The sequence below is a fragment of the Ceratosolen solmsi genome, unplaced genomic scaffold (assembly GCF_000503995.2).
Source record: "Ceratosolen solmsi marchali unplaced genomic scaffold, CerSol_1.0 scaffold10, whole genome shotgun sequence".
Taxonomy (NCBI): domain Eukaryota; kingdom Metazoa; phylum Arthropoda; class Insecta; order Hymenoptera; family Agaonidae; genus Ceratosolen; species Ceratosolen solmsi.
In genome coordinates, this window is record NW_011948412.1 from 22364406 (window position 1) to 22383213 (window position 18808).

At 25.0% G+C, this 18808-nt stretch overlaps 1 protein-coding gene and 1 non-coding gene across 2 annotated transcripts in view; both read left to right on the top strand.

Moving 5' to 3' along the window:
• Positions 1-18808, top strand: part of ATP8A (ATPase phospholipid transporting 8A1) — a 36946-nt gene that overhangs the window by 7959 nt on the left and 10179 nt on the right. The window contains exons 2-12 of the mRNA XM_011499775.1: positions 10200-10432; positions 12167-12265; positions 12581-12691; positions 13568-13815; positions 14967-15247; positions 15560-15854; positions 16537-16754; positions 17165-17553; positions 18009-18146; positions 18240-18392; positions 18475-18672. Of these exons, the coding sequence (XP_011498077.1) occupies positions 10200-10432; positions 12167-12265; positions 12581-12691; positions 13568-13815; positions 14967-15247; positions 15560-15854; positions 16537-16754; positions 17165-17553; positions 18009-18146; positions 18240-18392; positions 18475-18672 (2363 nt within the window). The remainder of the gene's footprint in view (positions 1-10199; positions 10433-12166; positions 12266-12580; positions 12692-13567; positions 13816-14966; positions 15248-15559; positions 15855-16536; positions 16755-17164; positions 17554-18008; positions 18147-18239; positions 18393-18474; positions 18673-18808) is intronic.
• On the top strand, positions 33-157 carry TRNAL-CAA (transfer RNA leucine (anticodon CAA)). The gene is made up of 2 exons: positions 33-70; positions 113-157. It is a non-coding gene; the product is annotated as a tRNA-Leu (tRNA).

The following is an 18808-nucleotide window of genomic DNA, read 5'->3' on the forward strand; positions in this document are numbered from 1 at the left end:
ATGTACCATGTTAGTGTCAAACGTTACCAAGTGTCAGGATGGCCGAGCGGTCTAAGGCGCCAGACTCAAGGTACATGTGTTCCTTCTCGATTGAAGTCGAGTGAACTGGGCATTCTGGTCCTCATTGAGGGCGTGGGTTCGAATCCCACTCCTGACAAATTTTTTTTTCTTTCATGTTTAGGATAGTACATTATGTATTTAATACAATTTTATATTAAAGATTTTTTGTCGTTTTAACTAAATATAAGATGCAATTTAAAATATTTTTATTTCAGAAATCTTCGTAATTTATGAGATCAATTATAATTACTAATTCAATCACAGCTAATATTTTTACGTGTATAATTATTCATTATTAAATTATTAAATAACTATTATATTTGTTGATATGAATTAATAGAGAAAATATCTGAATAACATTAAAGAATTTAATATTTGTTTTAATTTCCATTTATGTATTACTTTTCTGAAGCGTTACTATTGTAGTTTATTATTTGAACACGGTAAAATATTTATAATTTAGATATATAGTATTTAACTTATATTATACATCAAAATTGTTTTTCAATTTTATTATCAATACTTATTGTTTTCAAATTAAAATGTTAACATAAATGTTACATAAATAACAATCAGCTTTTAGTACCACTACTTAATATAAATTATAAAAATTGTTTTTTAATATATGACCTAAAATTATGAACAAAATTCAATTCACTTTTGCAATGCACATATATCGATTATATTTCTGTGTATATAAAGTAGGCTTCTGTTACTCTATAGAATGGAAATCTCAAATATCCCAAATGCAATTAAACGACTTTTTGCATTAAAATATGTGCTGTATGTTTCGCTTTTTAATAACTATCTTACATAATTTTTGAAGTATCAAGTCATTAATGTTACCTCATATGTTTACACATGTCACGAATATTCTATATTACTACCTTTCTCATTTGTATTTGCATGCATTTGTAAAAGTGTCGACCAGTGCATCAAAAATGAAATATTCTGGCACATGTATTTATACAATTGTGTCTTAGATGTCATCGATGCACCATCTTGTAATTAAAAAAAATTTATTAATGATTTTCTGCATATATATATATATATATATATATATATATGTGTTTTTATACACAGCAATAGTGTTTTTAGTTTTTTTAATTTCATGTATTGAATAATTATTGTAGTAATTAATAACTTGTAATAAGTTAATTGAATATTTTAATAAATCCTTATTCCATATTTCAAGAAAAATAAATCAATATCCAATCCTATGAGTTGTTTAAAATAACGTATTGTTATTATTAATATTTGAGGAACTCGTAAAAACTGCTTTTGTAAAATTTGTAATAATTAAGAGTCTGTGTAATTAATTTACCAAATATTGGAGTAAAGGTGATATGAATAATATATCAATATATTATATTCCATGTGAAAGAAATATGTATAATATGAATTGATTACAATTTACTTTTTTAAATTGCTTCTGAAAAATTGTTATTCCATTTTATATTGAAAAATATTAAATTAAATGTGAAAAAAATATTTGTGATATTAGAAAATGTGGCTCTATTTGCAAAACCTTTTAAATTCATTGTGTAAGCTAAACGAAGAGCTTTAACAAGAATAAATTTCGTTTTGATCTTGAAACGTATTAAATTATGAAATTTAAATTATGTAATACGTTGTTAATAAAATGTTAATAAAATTATCAGGTTAATGTAAACTTCGTTAATTGAATCGGAGCAGATACTATGAAATAATGCAATTGATATTAAACAATATTGATTATAGTATACGATCGTAAGTTAAAAGTAATTAATGAAAAATACAATATATAATTACTTTATATAATAATTAAAGTATACTAATCTGATATATTATATAGTACATTAAAAAAACAAATTATGTATAAAATGCATAAAAGACTATATCCGTTCATAATGATTTATTAACTAAATTGTTTCTTTTTATTAAATGAATGGTATTAGTCTAACAGTTATTATTAAGAAAGAACACAATTTAGTGTGTTGACTGTTTAACAAAATGAAAGATGGAATTGCAGTACATTTTATTAATAGTTATATTTTATCAAATTTAATCGAACAATGCAATTATGTAAATATGACATTGAAATCGAATAAAATTATTTAAATGATAATTATACAAATTATTTCTATCTCATTTATTTTAAAATTCTTTACTCTTATTATGGATACGTTTACTTTTTATTGTTAGTGCAGCATTCTACTGATAATTTGGGCGTTACTTCTCGATAAGTCATTTAGCACGACCTTATTTTCTTAGCAAATCCTTATATATATTCAATTTAGTCATATTCAGTAAATTAAACGAAAACGAAAGGAATAATAAGAAAAGTGAATAATTGGAAATGGCAATCCTTTGCCCCTCTGTTCCACTGAAACTCCTATCAATACCAATATGCCATGCACAATAACGGATTAGTGGGCGTGGCTTCATGCACACATTATTTACAGCGACGTTTCAAGCTTTGGCATCAGCTCTGACTCATAAAACGCAAAATGCAATTGATTTTGTCTATTTTCCTCTTCTGTATTAATGAGATGATGGTTAACACTCTTCAATGTTTGATATCTTCTAGCTTCGACAAGCAAGCGAGAGAAAAAGCTAGTAAAGAAAATGTGAGAGGCTATCCAAGGGCTCATACTTTAGAAATGTGTTAGAAATATTAAAATATTAAATTCACTTTTCAGACAAATTCCTATTATAAATAAATCAGCAGACGTATATGAAAAACGGTAGTTTATAATTTTATGTTTGTATTCGGTTAATACTTGATTACACGTTCTTAGGTGCAAAGATCCTAGAGTGCTAGTATTCTTAATTTTCAATGAAAGATTATATTACGTATGCCCAATCATCCATAAAAATAATATAACTATATTTTACTCTCACGTACTTAAATGCAAATTATATACGTGAGAACGAATGTGAAACGAATTTTCATTATGTACGGCGTATTAAAAATCGAAGTAATCCCAATATTTAATAGGTAACATTTTTTTATTTTATATACAAAGAAATGTGCTGGTTATTAAATCTATTATGACCTTGTAAATGCATAACACATTAAATACTTATTAAGATTTTTTAATACAATATATTACTGTACGCAATTTGTTTCGACATTTTTACATTGCCTTTCATAGGGCTTTACGTTTTCATTAAAATGTTTACTATAATTACCACATTTACTGTCGTATTTCTATATAACTATCCATGAACAACTAGTTACTGAAAATCGACATATTTTTATTATTTTATTTAAATATTTAATAGAATGATTTAAATTTAAAATAATAGTTAGTTAAAATATGTAATAAGCAATTCAATTAGCGACAGTGAGAATTTTTTCAAATAGAATTGTATTTGCTTTAAAAAATTTAAAAATTTATTGGTCAGTCTATTTAATATGAGAAATATTTTGTTAAGTTTAGAGAAGTCAATAAAGAAAAAAATCTTGATAAGAAAGCGTTCAAAATTTATTAGTTTACATCATAATCTTTCCATAAAAATTAATAATGTCACGCATTTATTTAACTGTGAACATTAAATTTGTAATATTTAAAAAACAATAATTATGAATTTCTAAAATAAACAATATAACAATATACATTCAAATTGTTAAAACACGCGTTTAAATTCACACTTTCGATGCTCAGAAAAGGAAATAAATATTGTACGATAGCGTATAATAAATCTTTTCAGACATATAATATAAAGCCACGAAATGAAAAACGAATCTGAATGCTACAAGTCATTATATTAGCAATAAGAATATCATTTATTTATTATATACATATGGAATACCAACAAAACAATTAGTAACTACGTTTACATTGCTGGTGCTAACCTAACTTTAATCTAGAGACTGCGTAAGTTATTAGAACCGAAATGGAGCAGAAAAGCCGTAAAATCTTGACCGCTCCTATGAGCAAAATATAATTTATGAATCTCAGCGTTAAAGAAATTAAATTAAATAAGTGGGAAAGTTTCATGCCTGGAATGCGTTGATTATCTACGCAAGGGCCTCCCTCTTCGATTGGAGTATTTTATCGATTAGAGAATTGCTGGCCCCTCGCTGGGTACGTGTATATCTGTTTAAGCTTGCATAACGCTGCTTCTTCCTCCTCTTCCTCGCCCATTTTTTCCGTCTTTAGGCTCGTGTTCAACAGTTGCCGCTGCGCCGTGGTCTGTTCTTATAGGTTAGGTTTGCCGATTTCTCCTCGCTGTCATTTGCTTTTGTATGTTGGCTCGAGGACGTGAGAATCGCGATATTCGCAACTCGTAAGACGCCGTAACCGAGATTCAGTTTATCACGCGTAGGCATAAATTGTGGAATCTTTACGTCAACGTCGTCGCTATGGTCGCCATGTTTTGCTGACCCTTCTCGTTACGTCCCCACGTTCGCCGAAAATATAGCAATGAAACCTCATGAATCAGATGTGTTGTCTTTCGTGAGGAAGTGAGTTAGTGTGGGCTTATTGCCGATATTAAAGGTGTTCATGTTATGCAATTCAACTTCTAATTAGAGACATAAAAAGGCAAGTTTGATAAAATTGTCTCAGGGATTATGAGGCAGGTAAAACTAGTTTTGCATACAAAGCAAAACTTTACAGTACGTATAATGATTGTTTTATTTGATTGTCTAAAATGGTGTTATATGCACTGATTGACAGCGACAATTAAACGTATACAGAATATTGCAAACAATTGATTTTGTACATTTTGATATCTTTTATGCATGTAATCATTTATAGAAATATTGTGTAAGACCGATAGATTGTACAAACCGCTTAGGTTGTAAATACGATACACTTAAATTGCAAATTCTACAATAATAATTTCTTATTATGTAAATATAGGTTTACATTTTTTCATTTATATGAAACTAAGTAACTTATAAATATTTCTTTACTTATAGAATTGGTTACCTTTTTTTTCTAAAATATTTATTTAGAAACTCAATCTTTGTAGTTTAAATTTAATACGGACACTTATTATTATTTATTATTCGTTATTATATAAAAGTACTATTATCTCTTACTGAAAACTTTATTTTTCGTTTCCTTTAATATGGTTTTGCATGTTGTAAAATTTTAGATTAAATATTAATTAAAAACTAATAGTTAATAAAGGAGGGCCTGGTACAAGGAGAAAAATATTAATAACTCTTGCTTTTTTTTAGTATTAATTACAAGAACACCGACATCGAATTGTGTAAAAGTAAGAAGGGAAAAATAAAAGAAAAAAATTGGAAACTGGAGCTTATAAAATTTGAATTTGAGCTTATAAAAATGAAATTGATTTTTCTAATTTAAAAAATTCATTTTGGACGAAACAATTAAATATAAATAAATTTCAGATTTCATTATTTTAATATAAAAGTATCACTGGTTCATTTAATTTTAAGCAATTATTTATTTATTTTGCCTCAATGTGAATAAATGCAAATTATATGTTATCCATATAAAAATAGACTTTATCGATGCTTTACGTTATTTATAATTCAAAATTTCATATTATATCTCCATGATATTATACCCTTGTATTAAATAAAATAAAAATTTTAATTAGAATACATTGCATATTTAATTTACTTTACTCTTTTTACTAAATTCATGAAATCAAATATTTAAAAATTATATGATAAAAAATGTAACTTAGAAGTCAATAATAAATTTCGAAACCTATTTATTATTAATTTATTATTAATATTACTTAAAATAAGTTTTGAAAAGTTTCAATTGATTTAAGCAATAATACGTGTAATGTTTATTGTGAAATTTAATCTTATTCTATTTAAACTTATTGTATGTGAAGTTTTATATGTATTCATATTATATAAATTACACTACTTTCGCACGTAAATAATAATATTGTTTAAATATAAAGTTTTGTAAGTAATTATTAATTAATTAAAGCATTCTATATTCTAATTTTTAATATACTTGGACATTTAGGAATTTGATTTACGTAAAAAAAATTTATTTTTCAATTATTTTATTTAAATCTTTATTTAAGTATCTATATTTCAGTCATGCTCGATAGAAGAGAGAAAGAAATAAAATTCCTAATGTGTATTGGACTACAGTGGAGTGAAGAGAAAGAGAGAGAGAGAGAGAGAGAGAGAGAGAGAGAGAGAGAGAGAGAGAGAGAGAGAAAGATATAGATAAATGAAGGCCTTCAGTTGATCGAGCGTGTGACTATCGCAGTATAAATACATCACGAATTAATACGAATCGAGTGTAGTCTTCTTCCTTATGTCTGTCACCCTCAACTCATTCTTATACGATCACATACTTATGGAAGAACTAACTTTAATAAATGAATCATTTAGATCTTTGGGGCCAAACTTGATTTATTTCGTTCGTTTGTTCATTCATTGATTTGTTGTTAGAAATATAAATATTACGGATTAGAATTACGTGATTTGTGTAGCATAATCTTCCTGCCATTTTATATATTATTATTAAAATTTCTTACATTTCTAAATTCGAAATTCGATAATATTATATTACGGTAACAACGTTCTTAACATAGTTTAACGAATAAAATATAAACCTCACTTTCTCTAAAAACCAATAAATTCATTTTTAATTCCTTTTATAAATAATACTAATTACATAACAACAAAAATCTTGTTGAATTGACAATAAACTATAAACTAAAAAAGTAAAAGTAAAAAGTAAAAATTTTAATACGATTAAAAAATTATTTTTCTAAAGTGAGTCATAGAAAATTTTTCAAGCTTGATTAATTACAGACTGAAATTTAATATAAAGCATTTTTATTAATGTGAAATATATTATGTATATACCCACACACATCATTTTATCAAATACGTGCATTATATACTTGTGTATTAATTCAAATAAACTCGTGTAGTGCTGAATTCATAAAATTTAGAAAATTTGTATTAAATATCAAGCCTTCAGTGCTATACCTAAAATATGTTTTGTAACTTTGTCGCTTTATTCAATCCGATTATCGTAGTTCGTTAGACATTTATGTAAACTTGTAATTCATGGATTTGTTGATAATACTGAGCTTATGAATATAATTTTATTAGAAAATAATTCAATTAAGAATATGAACAATATAAGTATTTGATATACGTAATTCAGAATTGATTTAAAGATGAATCATTAGTTTTAAAACTAAAATTGAAGGTTTGATAACATTTATCGTTTGCGGTTGACCTTGAAATTTATTGGCACGCATACTCATTCGTACATACATTCTTTATTTCTTTCTATAGCTTATTTTGAAGCCTAATATTTATATTGTATATTACAATATTTTTATATTGTATTATGTATCGAGAATTCCACTTTATTAAATATGTTACATTTAATTTAATATGCAATTGTATTGTAATAATTTACATTAAAGTAATTGAATATTATATTTACTTTATTCGTCAATATAAATTTCCTCTTTCTTTCAGACTATTATATAATAACTAGTAAATAACGATAAAAAAAATCATTTATTTATACAGTTTAAAAACATTATAAAATTGTTTTTCAAGTTAATATGAATTTTGAAAATTTATTTGATGTTATTAGATTTATTAATGAATGAAATGAAATCTTAAACATGTATTTTAGAAAATTATAAACATTTATTGAAATATTAAATTAATTAAATTGATAATCTTTTTTTTACTTTTGAAATTATTTAATTTCATATTAATATTTTTAGGATTCTCAATACATATGTACTTGTTAGCAATTTTGCTTTTATCTATTTTTAATATTTATAGTAACTAGTAAGAAATTTTCAAAATCCAATATCTAATAATATTCATATACTATTGAATTGAATTGAACTATTGAATAGTGACATTATGTAAAGCATCCAGTAGCAATTTTTATATGAAAAATATTACCATTTTGTATGTTACTTTTAATAGTTCCTCTTAGTTTTAAAATAAATTTGAAATACATAATTACTAAAAGGAAAATACTGAATCAACACGTGAAAGTATAATAAGTAAAATAAGTTACAATGAAAGATTTGATTCCTATTCTTATAGATTTATTATAATTTACTTATTTATTTATTTATTAATTTTTAATTAATATGGGTTTAACTAAATCATGAATATTGGCATTTAAAAATTTAGTGTTAATTTTAGATAAATTATTTTAAAATTTTGAATATTTTATCGCGACATTAATAAAATTAATAATTTAATATATATTTAATAATAATCATTAATAATACCTAAGGTAATATAAAAATAATAAATAAAAATACTGGATGTTTAAAATATTATCTATGTAAAACTGTTGATCAATTTTTGAATCTAGATTAATACAATAGAAATTGAATTTTAAAGTTGGTCTAGAGTAAAAATTATTTTATTCTTCGTTTACTAATCAAGAGTAAATGAAAAAAATTGATCTCGATCGTCAAACTACGAATGTTCTTCCCAACATTATCCATTACAAATAGCTCAAAATGTATACGTTCATCTCCAGATTTGTGCGTACATTTGGTTACGGCCTTGTGCACGAGATGCCTGTTAAGATGTTCGCGGAAAATTTCGCTTGTAATAAAGCGAAGTCGATGACGTATGGATATTAAAAAAGCAAGCTGATAGCGTAAATTCGGATACGAAGGAACTCGATGGGTCTGCAACCAATGGACTTTAGCAAATGAACATGGAATTTTCCGGAACGAATTTTACCAGGTGGCTCAACACCATCAGGTCGCGTGTCGATGCCTACGTATATTCACACAACAGTAAGTCCCTTACACATCTCCCATGGAGACATTGGTTAGCGTATGCGAGTTTTTTTTTTTTTTTAATGCTATGCGAATTGCAGTTGTTAGCTAGCGATCATGCGTATGCATGCCGACGATTATCTTGAGAACGGCATTATATAGTTAAAGTTTTATATGTGTTAATGAGTGTAAATCATAGATAATGTAAATCGTTTTTTGATATTGGATACATGAATAAGAGTAGTAAATAGAATTTATGTATGTAGTGATAACAAAAATTAGGCATTTATTTAAGTATTTATAGTGAATTGTAATCGACTAGGTATTGAATATATAGATACAATTCGTACTAAGATTCTATATAATAATTTGCAAATAATTATTTTTCTGTTCGCGTTTGTAAAATCAATTTTTACAAATTATCTTCTAGTTATAATATTATCAGGTAAGTATTCAAATAATGTAGGACAAGCTGGAAACCAATTTCATTACATATATATTTTTTTGTTATCATAATTGCACATATGGATTTAATTATAATGAATAGGGTTACAAGTTTAACATAAAATTGAAATTAAAATTATTAAAATAAAATTTTTAAGTTTAAGTTTAAGTTGAATTAACATGTACAGTTACTTCAAGAATAGAAAACTTCGAGTCTTTTTAATTGGCTGAAATTGAATGATTATCTACTTAATGCAACAATAAATTCAGTTAATAATCTAACACTCTACATTTTATTCCAACACCTAATACATCCTAAATTTAAAGTAAATTATTTTAAAATGAAAATTAAAAAGTAATAAAAATGAACATAAATACTTTTATATGCTTAAACATATTCACCAATTTCATAGACCACAACATTCCGAACCCTGCGGTTCAGAGTTATAAGTATAATAAGGTACTTCAAGTAGAAATCTAAATCATTAAATAAGAATAGAATATTATATATATAAATAAAAAACATTTCAATATATAGAAAGTAATATTTCCATTTTGGACTATTAATTTACTTAATTATATAACGAATGACTAAGTAATCCTAAAATTTGTTACAATTCTTAATACTTTATTCATTTTATTAAAATTGAATAAAAAAAATTAATAACGTCACAGTATGTATATGTATTAATAACGAAAATTAGACATTAAGCTGTAAGTATACACGAGCTTCTAATAAATCCAGTGTCTTATAAATTATTTCTACCCTCAATAGTTTCATCCATATTTTCATGTATAACTCGAAGATAATATTTATCCTGTCGTAATTTCGTGATATAGAATGTGCAACGAAATCCCCTCGACAAAATTCTGTTACATCAAAATATACATATTAATATTGGATCGGTGAAACAAATATCCAAAACAGCCACTTAAATTATTTTTGTTTTAGTATAAATTTTTATTTCCAGGAACGGGAAGAACAGAAAATGGCGGTTCATCGGGGGAGCAGTCTGGTGGACACTCGGGCGATCCTCCGGATGTGCGGATCATTTTTGTCAATGCGCCACATCAGCCGGCCACCTACAAAAATAATCACATCTCTACAGCCAAGTATTCCCTACTTTCCTTTATACCGTCCTTTCTCTTTGAACAGTTTCGGAGATATAGCAACTGCTTTTTTCTATTCATCGCGCTTATGCAGGTAAGCAGCACATTCTTCATTTGTCTCTTAAGTGTCTATTCAAGTCTGAATTTTAAAAGGCTCATTAGAGTCGACGAATGTACTCTAGTCTGAATTACGACAATATCCTTTATTACATATTCCTGTATGCCTTAAAAATTTCCAAGAAAATTTTTCCACCGTATTTTCATCCGGTATATATCATGTATGCCATTTGAGAGACTATAATAATCCAATAAAAGTCTGAAAAAGTGATTTTAATAAATTTCCATTTATGAACTAAACAAACATGGTTACAAACATGATTAATATATTTGCCAATGTTCAAACATTATTTTGTACTAATACAATGGTCTATAATTTTTAAACGAACATATTAAAGTTAAAAAAATTATGTATTCTTTTGACATTAAATCAACCGATACTTAAAGATAAATTATTTGAAATAAATAATTCAAAAAGATAACATTTTTATGAAATTTTGCATAATGGAAATTTTTAGGGAAGAGATAAATAATCGGATCCAAAAAGATAAATGGATAATTTTAATAAAAAATGTTTTATTTCCGTTTTATTTAACATAAAATTGAATATATAAATAAAGATAAAACTTTTCATGTTAAAGTTAAAATTGGTTATTCAAATAACTGAAGTGAAAAGTTTTTTGTATTGACATAGAAATGTAATTTTGAAAAATAATTGTTTATGTTGCACGTTTTTTACTCTCGTCCTTGTTATGCTACATATTACAAGTTTTTTGGTATTTATCATAAAATATTTTTCATAATCAATATTGCATTATTTATTTAATTAAATATGTGCTTCGTATTATAATTACACTACTCTGTAAAAAGAAACATTACAGTGCCCAAATAGAAAAAAAAATGATAATTAATAATATGAAATATTAATCAGTCTGAAGGTTTGTCATCGTTGTTAGTTATAACCGTTGTTTAGTAAAGCGTCAACCGTGTTATTTTGATATTTCAATAGGTGTAATTGAATTGTTTTAACATTGTTTTATAATTCATATAAGAGATAATTCCAAAACATTAAAAAACAAATTAATTTTTTTTAGTAGGCCAACTTTTTAAACTCTTTATTTTTAATTTTCATACTTTTTTGTTTTTTCTTAATTTTATATCTATTAAAATATTTTACATATCTTATATTTCATATTAATTTTATCATTAATTAATTAAAACACTCGAAATGTAAAATCGTTTGATATACTTAAAAATGTATAGGATCTATTAGATTATTATGTAGAATATTTATAATAATTTTTTATCAATTTTATTACATCAATTTTTCTTAAATATGTATTAGCTTATCTCAGTTATGATTATCAATATCCTATAAAGTATATGAAAGCAGAATATCAGAATGAAACATTATCATTAATAGCTTTTTTAAAAGAAAAAGTCGATTTCGTGTTTGTATTTTTTTTATAATTTAAAACTAATTATTAAAACTTTAACTAATGTTTTAAAAATTGAAAAATTTGAATTGCAGCGTATTAATAAAAAAATTAATTTTAAACTGAAGATTATAATAGTCATTATTATATTTATTGAAATATGAATATTAAAATTAATTTATTCGTTGTTCGTTTATATAGTATTAGTTAATTTCTATAGTAAGTAAATTATTAATTTTTATCAAGAACAAGTAAATGGCATAATAAATTAAGTTTCTTACAATTCACAATTTACAAAAAACAATATTGTAAAATAATATTAAATTATTTTTCAGCAAATTCCTGATGTTTCACCCACGGGACGTTATACGACGCTCGTTCCACTTATTTTCATTCTTAGCGTATCTGCTCTCAAAGAAATTGTCGAAGATATTGTACGTAATCAATAAGTTTCTAGTAAAACATTTTCAAACAGTTGTTTTGATTGGCACGTTTTTCAAAGCAATGTTTTATAAATCTAAAATACTAAAAATTTTATTAAATTAGTTAAAAAAATAATTTTTATGATAAGAATATTAATTTATTTATTAATGTATATTTTCAAATCATCGAGAAATGTATATATCAGTTTTTATAAAAAATTTAAGTACAATATTGGCATTTATAATATTTTTAATTGTTATGCTGATACATTAATAATAAATAAATTAATTTAAATATTTTTAACACAAATATTCATTTTATTACAGAAAAGGCATAAAGCAGACGATGAAATAAATATGCGTGAAGTAGAGGTTCTCAGAGATGGTCGGTGGCAATGGTTTCAATGGAGGCATGTTACTGTTGGTGACGTTGTGAAGGTAAAAACAAATGAAAATTATAAAAAAATTAAAGTAACGTGATGAAAATATCCACTAAGAACTTCAATATTTCATTACAATTTTTGTCATTTTATAATTAAGAGTGACTCCATATAATTTTCTAAAAAATTATATACACTTTAACGTTCAAATTTATGAAGGTAGAGGGTAATATTTATATATCATTCGAGTATTAAAAATAATGTTAAAGGTGATTATATAATATTCAATAAGAAGCATATTTTCAAACGAAATTGTTTTCAGGTTAACGTATTTTGACATAATAAGAGCTCGACTAAAATATTATTTTTATAATCATATAACATTAGATAAATTTCATATTTATTTTTTTTTATTATTAAGATAAAATTATTGCATTATTTTTACTATATTATATTTTTCAATTAAATTTTATTATATGAGAAATTAATGTGTTTAAATGTTTAATTATTATGTTTTATTGAAACCTTTATAATTATGTTAGTTAGGAAGCCGGATATCGCAAATATTTATACAATAGCAAGTTACAGTTTTTTTTATAATTAAAAATAATATATATTGGATATGCTAGAAAATTTATCTTTAATGATATTGATAAAATAATTAATTAATAATATTAATGAATGAAATATTAAATTTATTAGAATATTAAAAAAATAATTTTTTGATAATATTACATTAATATGATATTCGTGTTAAATTAACGTTTATTTAGAACATGTTTTATACTTTGAGTACATATTTACTGACAAATCATAGAAATATCAAAAAGTTATATCAAATATAAAAATTAAAAAATATTTTAATAATATAATGTAGGTTATATAATGTAAAATTATAAATTTTACAATGTTCTCATTTATTAATTTATTACAGATACACAATAACAATTTTTTCCCCGCCGATCTAATACTATTGTCATCATCAGAACCTCAATCAATGTCTTTTATTGAAACTGCAAATCTTGATGGCGAAACGAATTTGAAGGTCAGGCAAGCACATTCGGAAACAACCAATCTTCTTGATACAGTTGAGTTGATGAATTTTCGTGCCAACATTCAGTGTGAACCACCTAATCGACATCTTTATGAGTTTAATGGGATTCTACGAGAAACGAATAAACGGTTAGTGATTATATATTAGTTAAAACTTGAATTTGAAAGAGCAAGTAAGGTTTAAATACGATTTAAATACGATAAAATCATTAAATAAATTTAACATCGAAAAACAAATAAATATTTAGTAATAACTGTTTGATTAAAATAATTTCTTATAATTAGTTATATTGTACATTATTCTGTTATATTTTTTATTTGCATCTGTAATTTATAGAAATAATATTTGTTAGAAAAATAATAAATATATTATATGTAATATCTTTTATATTTATAAATTTTATAGTTCCAAATTAGTATTCCTTTAAGATCTCAAAACATTGAAAAAGCAGTATTTTATTATATTACTTATACATATGAAAACATTGTTATATATATATATATATATATATATATAGCTGAACAATAATATTTATAAATATATAAGATATAAAATGTAAGATTATTTTTATGCATATATATTATTATAACTAATAATAAGTTAAATAAATATATAATGATTAAATGAAAAACTTGTCGAAATGTATCGTAGATGGTAAAAATGTTATTTTAATTAAATATGCAATAGATAATTAATTAATTAAAGGAATAAAGTCAATTCTCTAACATTAAAGTTTCACAATTAAAACTTTATGAATGGCATTTTATAATAATTTTCACGTGTATCTTATCTAGACTTTATATAACGAAAGTTTGAAAAGTAAATAGTAGTAAGTTTTTCGAAATACATTTCTATTTTAAAGGAAACGAATTGGAAGTTTAAATTAATATAAATTTGTATAATATTATATATAATAATATATGGTATATAATAACATAATGATTTTCTGCGAAATTGATATTTTTGCATTAATTTATTGCATATTATCTGATATTTATTATAAAATCGTGCCCAATATATTTAAAACATTAAAAAAAGGCGGATATATACTTTCTATTAACATAAACGAAATTGGGAAACGTAAGGCGATATCAAGAAATGTATGTAACACGATCAGGCAGGCTATTGTAAAATTGATATAATTTTTTATTCTTTGATTATTTAAAAATATACAGGCAAAAATCGTTAGGCAACTTTATACATTAATAATTGTCTTGGTTATTATCTGTTATTATCGCAAGGTACGATAGTTTTATTAATTTCAACTTTAAATACACAGGAGTGTACCACTGGGTCCGGACCAGCTATTACTTCGGGGTGCGATGCTGCGTAACACCCGTTGGATTTTTGGTGTGGTGATCTATACCGGGCATGACACCAAACTCATGCAAAACAACACGAGCACGGCGCCGCTTAAGCGTTCCACCCTCGATCGCCTCATCAATACTCAAATACTAATGCTCTTCTTTATACTGCTTATGCTATGTCTTCTTTCGGCGATCTTCAACATACTCTGGACAAATGCTCATCACGTCGGACTGTGGTATCTTGGCTTAGATAGTAGGTCTTACCAATTTTTCAATTAATTTACATTTGATTCTTTTGTAAAAAGTGAAAAATTATTATTAATAAATAAATTAATAATAATAATTAATAATAATATGAATTAAATAACTAATTGCTTCTTCAAAAAGTTTCATTAAGAAAATTAGTCTGTATACTCTTTTACTAAGGTAGTCTATTACATACTATGTAATATAAAATGTTAATGAAATTTTCAATCGGCATACAAAGGATTTTATAAATGCCAGTATGTTATATTCTGATGATAAAACTATTATTTTAAACTGAAGTTATTTATTTTTATTTCAGATGCACAGACGAAGAATTTCGCCTTCAACCTGCTGACTTTCATCATTCTCTTCAATAACTTGATCCCGATTTCGCTGCAGGTAACCCTTGAAGTTGTGCGCTTCGTGCAGGCGATTTTCATCAATATGGACATCGAGTTATATCACGCTGAAACAGACACTCCAGCAATGGCACGTACTAGTAATCTCAATGAGGAACTCGGTATGGTCAGCTACGTATTTACCGATAAGACTGGCACACTCACAAGAAACGTTATGGAATTTAAACGATGCTCTATAGCTGGAAAGATCTACGAGTAAGTATCGTTTATAAGTGAATTTTAATATTTATAATATAAAAGTTAAAAATTTCAAATATTTAAAAGTGGTTTGGTAAATTCGAGTGACTTATGAGCAATTACTTCTTTTTTTTCTAAAAAATGAACAAAAATGATAACAAGTAGCCAAAGTTATTTTTATATCATAAAGAACAATTACATTTTTTTGAATATTAAAAAAATTAAATATCGAATATGAAAAATTTATAGAATACGCGATTTAGTGGGATAATTATAAGAGGCAGAAGCTTTCTTTTGTTTATATATTTTCATTATATTTTCATATTATATTTTTTTCATATTATTTTTCATATTATATTATATTCATTCCTTATATTTTCATTTCTTAGAAAACTCGAGGCACTATAATATATGAATGACAGATTAGAAATTATTAGAACTTATTTTTGAAGCAATAAAATTTCTTTATAAAAACTTTCACTTTTAAGGATGAGACTTCATTACAGTTTATTACAGTTTTTAAACAAAACGTGTTTTTATTAAAATATATATTTTATTTTTGCAATTACTTTGTGATTTAACTCCCGGCTTATAAAATATTTCATAACGACATTAATGTATTTTTTACGTATAATCAAATTAATAAAAAGATCATTAAATTGCTGTATTTCTTGAATAATATTTGTAATTTCATTTACAGTTTACCAGTTCCATCAACTTCTGATAATGATGAAATAATCAGTGAGTTAGTTCAAAATATACTGCAGGATCGTGTAAAAAATTCATCTCAAGCTATAAGTAGTAAACGGATGTATAATGCTGCTATTCTACATGAATTTATGGTAATGTTGTCTGTCTGTCACACTGTCATTCCAGAAAAAAATGACAACAATATTATTTATCATGCTGCCTCACCTGGTAAGAAAAATTTGTTAAAAGTGAAGAAATTTTTAAATATATTTAATCTTTTAAAATTAAAAAAAAAATTCGTTAACTGGGAAGTAATCGGTATGACAAAATATTAGATTTGTTTAACATTTGCTGTAATAAATATTTTATTAATATTTTTATTTATTATTTGAATTAATAATTTTTACCATTCAATTTTAAATACAATACATATTTTCTTAATTAAATCGATTACTTATATGCAGTAAATTTCAAAATAAATGACGAATTAATTTTTTCTTTAACAGAATCATTTAAATTACTTTAATTATATGAATAAATTATTTCCATATTAATATTTATATTTTTTATCAGAATTTGAACAAAATATAGGTTCCATTTTGTGATGGATTAAGTTAACTTAAAAAGTACTATTACAGATGAACGTGCGCTAGTAGATGGTGCGAAGAAATTCGGCTATGTGTTCGATATACGGACGCCACACTTTGTTGAGGTTGTTGCATTAGGTGAGCGCGAGCGTTACGAAATTCTTAATGTGATTGAATTCACATCGACACGCAAGCGGATGTCAGTTATTGTGCGTACACCTAGTGGTGAAATAAAGATATTCTGCAAAGGTGCGGATTCGGTTATTTACGAGCGCCTCATGGCTAAAGAAATTGACGAGGAAGCAGCGGTCATTAATGTGCAACAATCAGAATATGAGGATTTCCGAGAGTTGACGCTACAGCACCTGCAAGCCTTTGCCACCGAGGGGCTCAGGACGTTATGTTTTGCATCTGCCAATATTTCGGAAAATCAGTACAACGTGAGTGTCAAATTTCCTTGCAAGCATAATAAAAAAATTCATAAAATATTTAAAAGCTTCTAATAACATTATTTTGTTATTAAATATACTCATTATGATATTATTATTCAAAATCAAAGAATCATTTGAATAGTGAGACTATAAATTTGTAAACTATAATTCATTATAAATTTATCAACTTAAATTTTGTGATTTTAATATATGATATAGATATTTATGATATTCTCTTACAATGTTATTTAAAAAATCGCAAAGCTTTTAAAAATAAATAATTTATTAACGTATTGGACAATTTTTTAAAAAGAATTCTATAAGCATAACATGAAATAAATGCTAACTTAATTATTTTACTTAAAGCTTTTTAATTTTCTTAATTTCCTGAATTTATTTTCGAAATGTTATGATAATTTTGTACAATTTAAGAATTACTGTTAAATAATATTTTTTCATTACAGTCATGGAAGGATATTTATAATACAGCTCTTACAAATTTGTCAAATCGCGAAGAGAAGTGTGAAGAAGCTGCAAACCTTATCGAAACGAAATTAACACTTTTAGGGGCTACAGCTATTGAAGACCAACTACAAGATAAGGTTTTTAATAAAATTAATAAATAATTATTTTAATGTCATTTGACATTAAAAAAAAATTTATTTAATTTAAAATTTTTTAAATTTAACTATTAGGTTCCTGAAACGATAGAATCTCTTATTCAGGCAGATATCAATGTTTGGGTATTGACAGGTGACAAGCAAGAGACAGCCATAAATATTGGTTATTCATGCAGACTGATTACGCATCCTATGCCTTTAATTATAATTAATGAAGGCTGCTTGGATGTAAATATAACAATATTTTTTATTCTAATTTAAATCAATAGAAAATTGATTATTTCTTACTATTCTCATTGTTATTTAACAGAAAACAAGAGAAGTTATTATCCAACACTGTCTAGATTTTGGACAAGAATTGAGGTGCCAAAATGATGTTGGGCTTATCATTGATGGAAATAGTTTAAAATACGCTTTGTCTTGCGATCTCAGAAGAGACTTTTTAGATTTATGCACATCGTGTAAAGTCGTTATTTGTTGTAGAGTGTCACCAATGCAAAAGGCAGAGGTATATTTCATTAACTTTAATCATTATTTTCAGTATTTAATATTTTTAAGTTTAGTCTAATTGTAATATTAGTTTTAATTTGAAAAAATGTAATGTATACGATTTATATTTGAATTACTTATATTTTATATTTCGA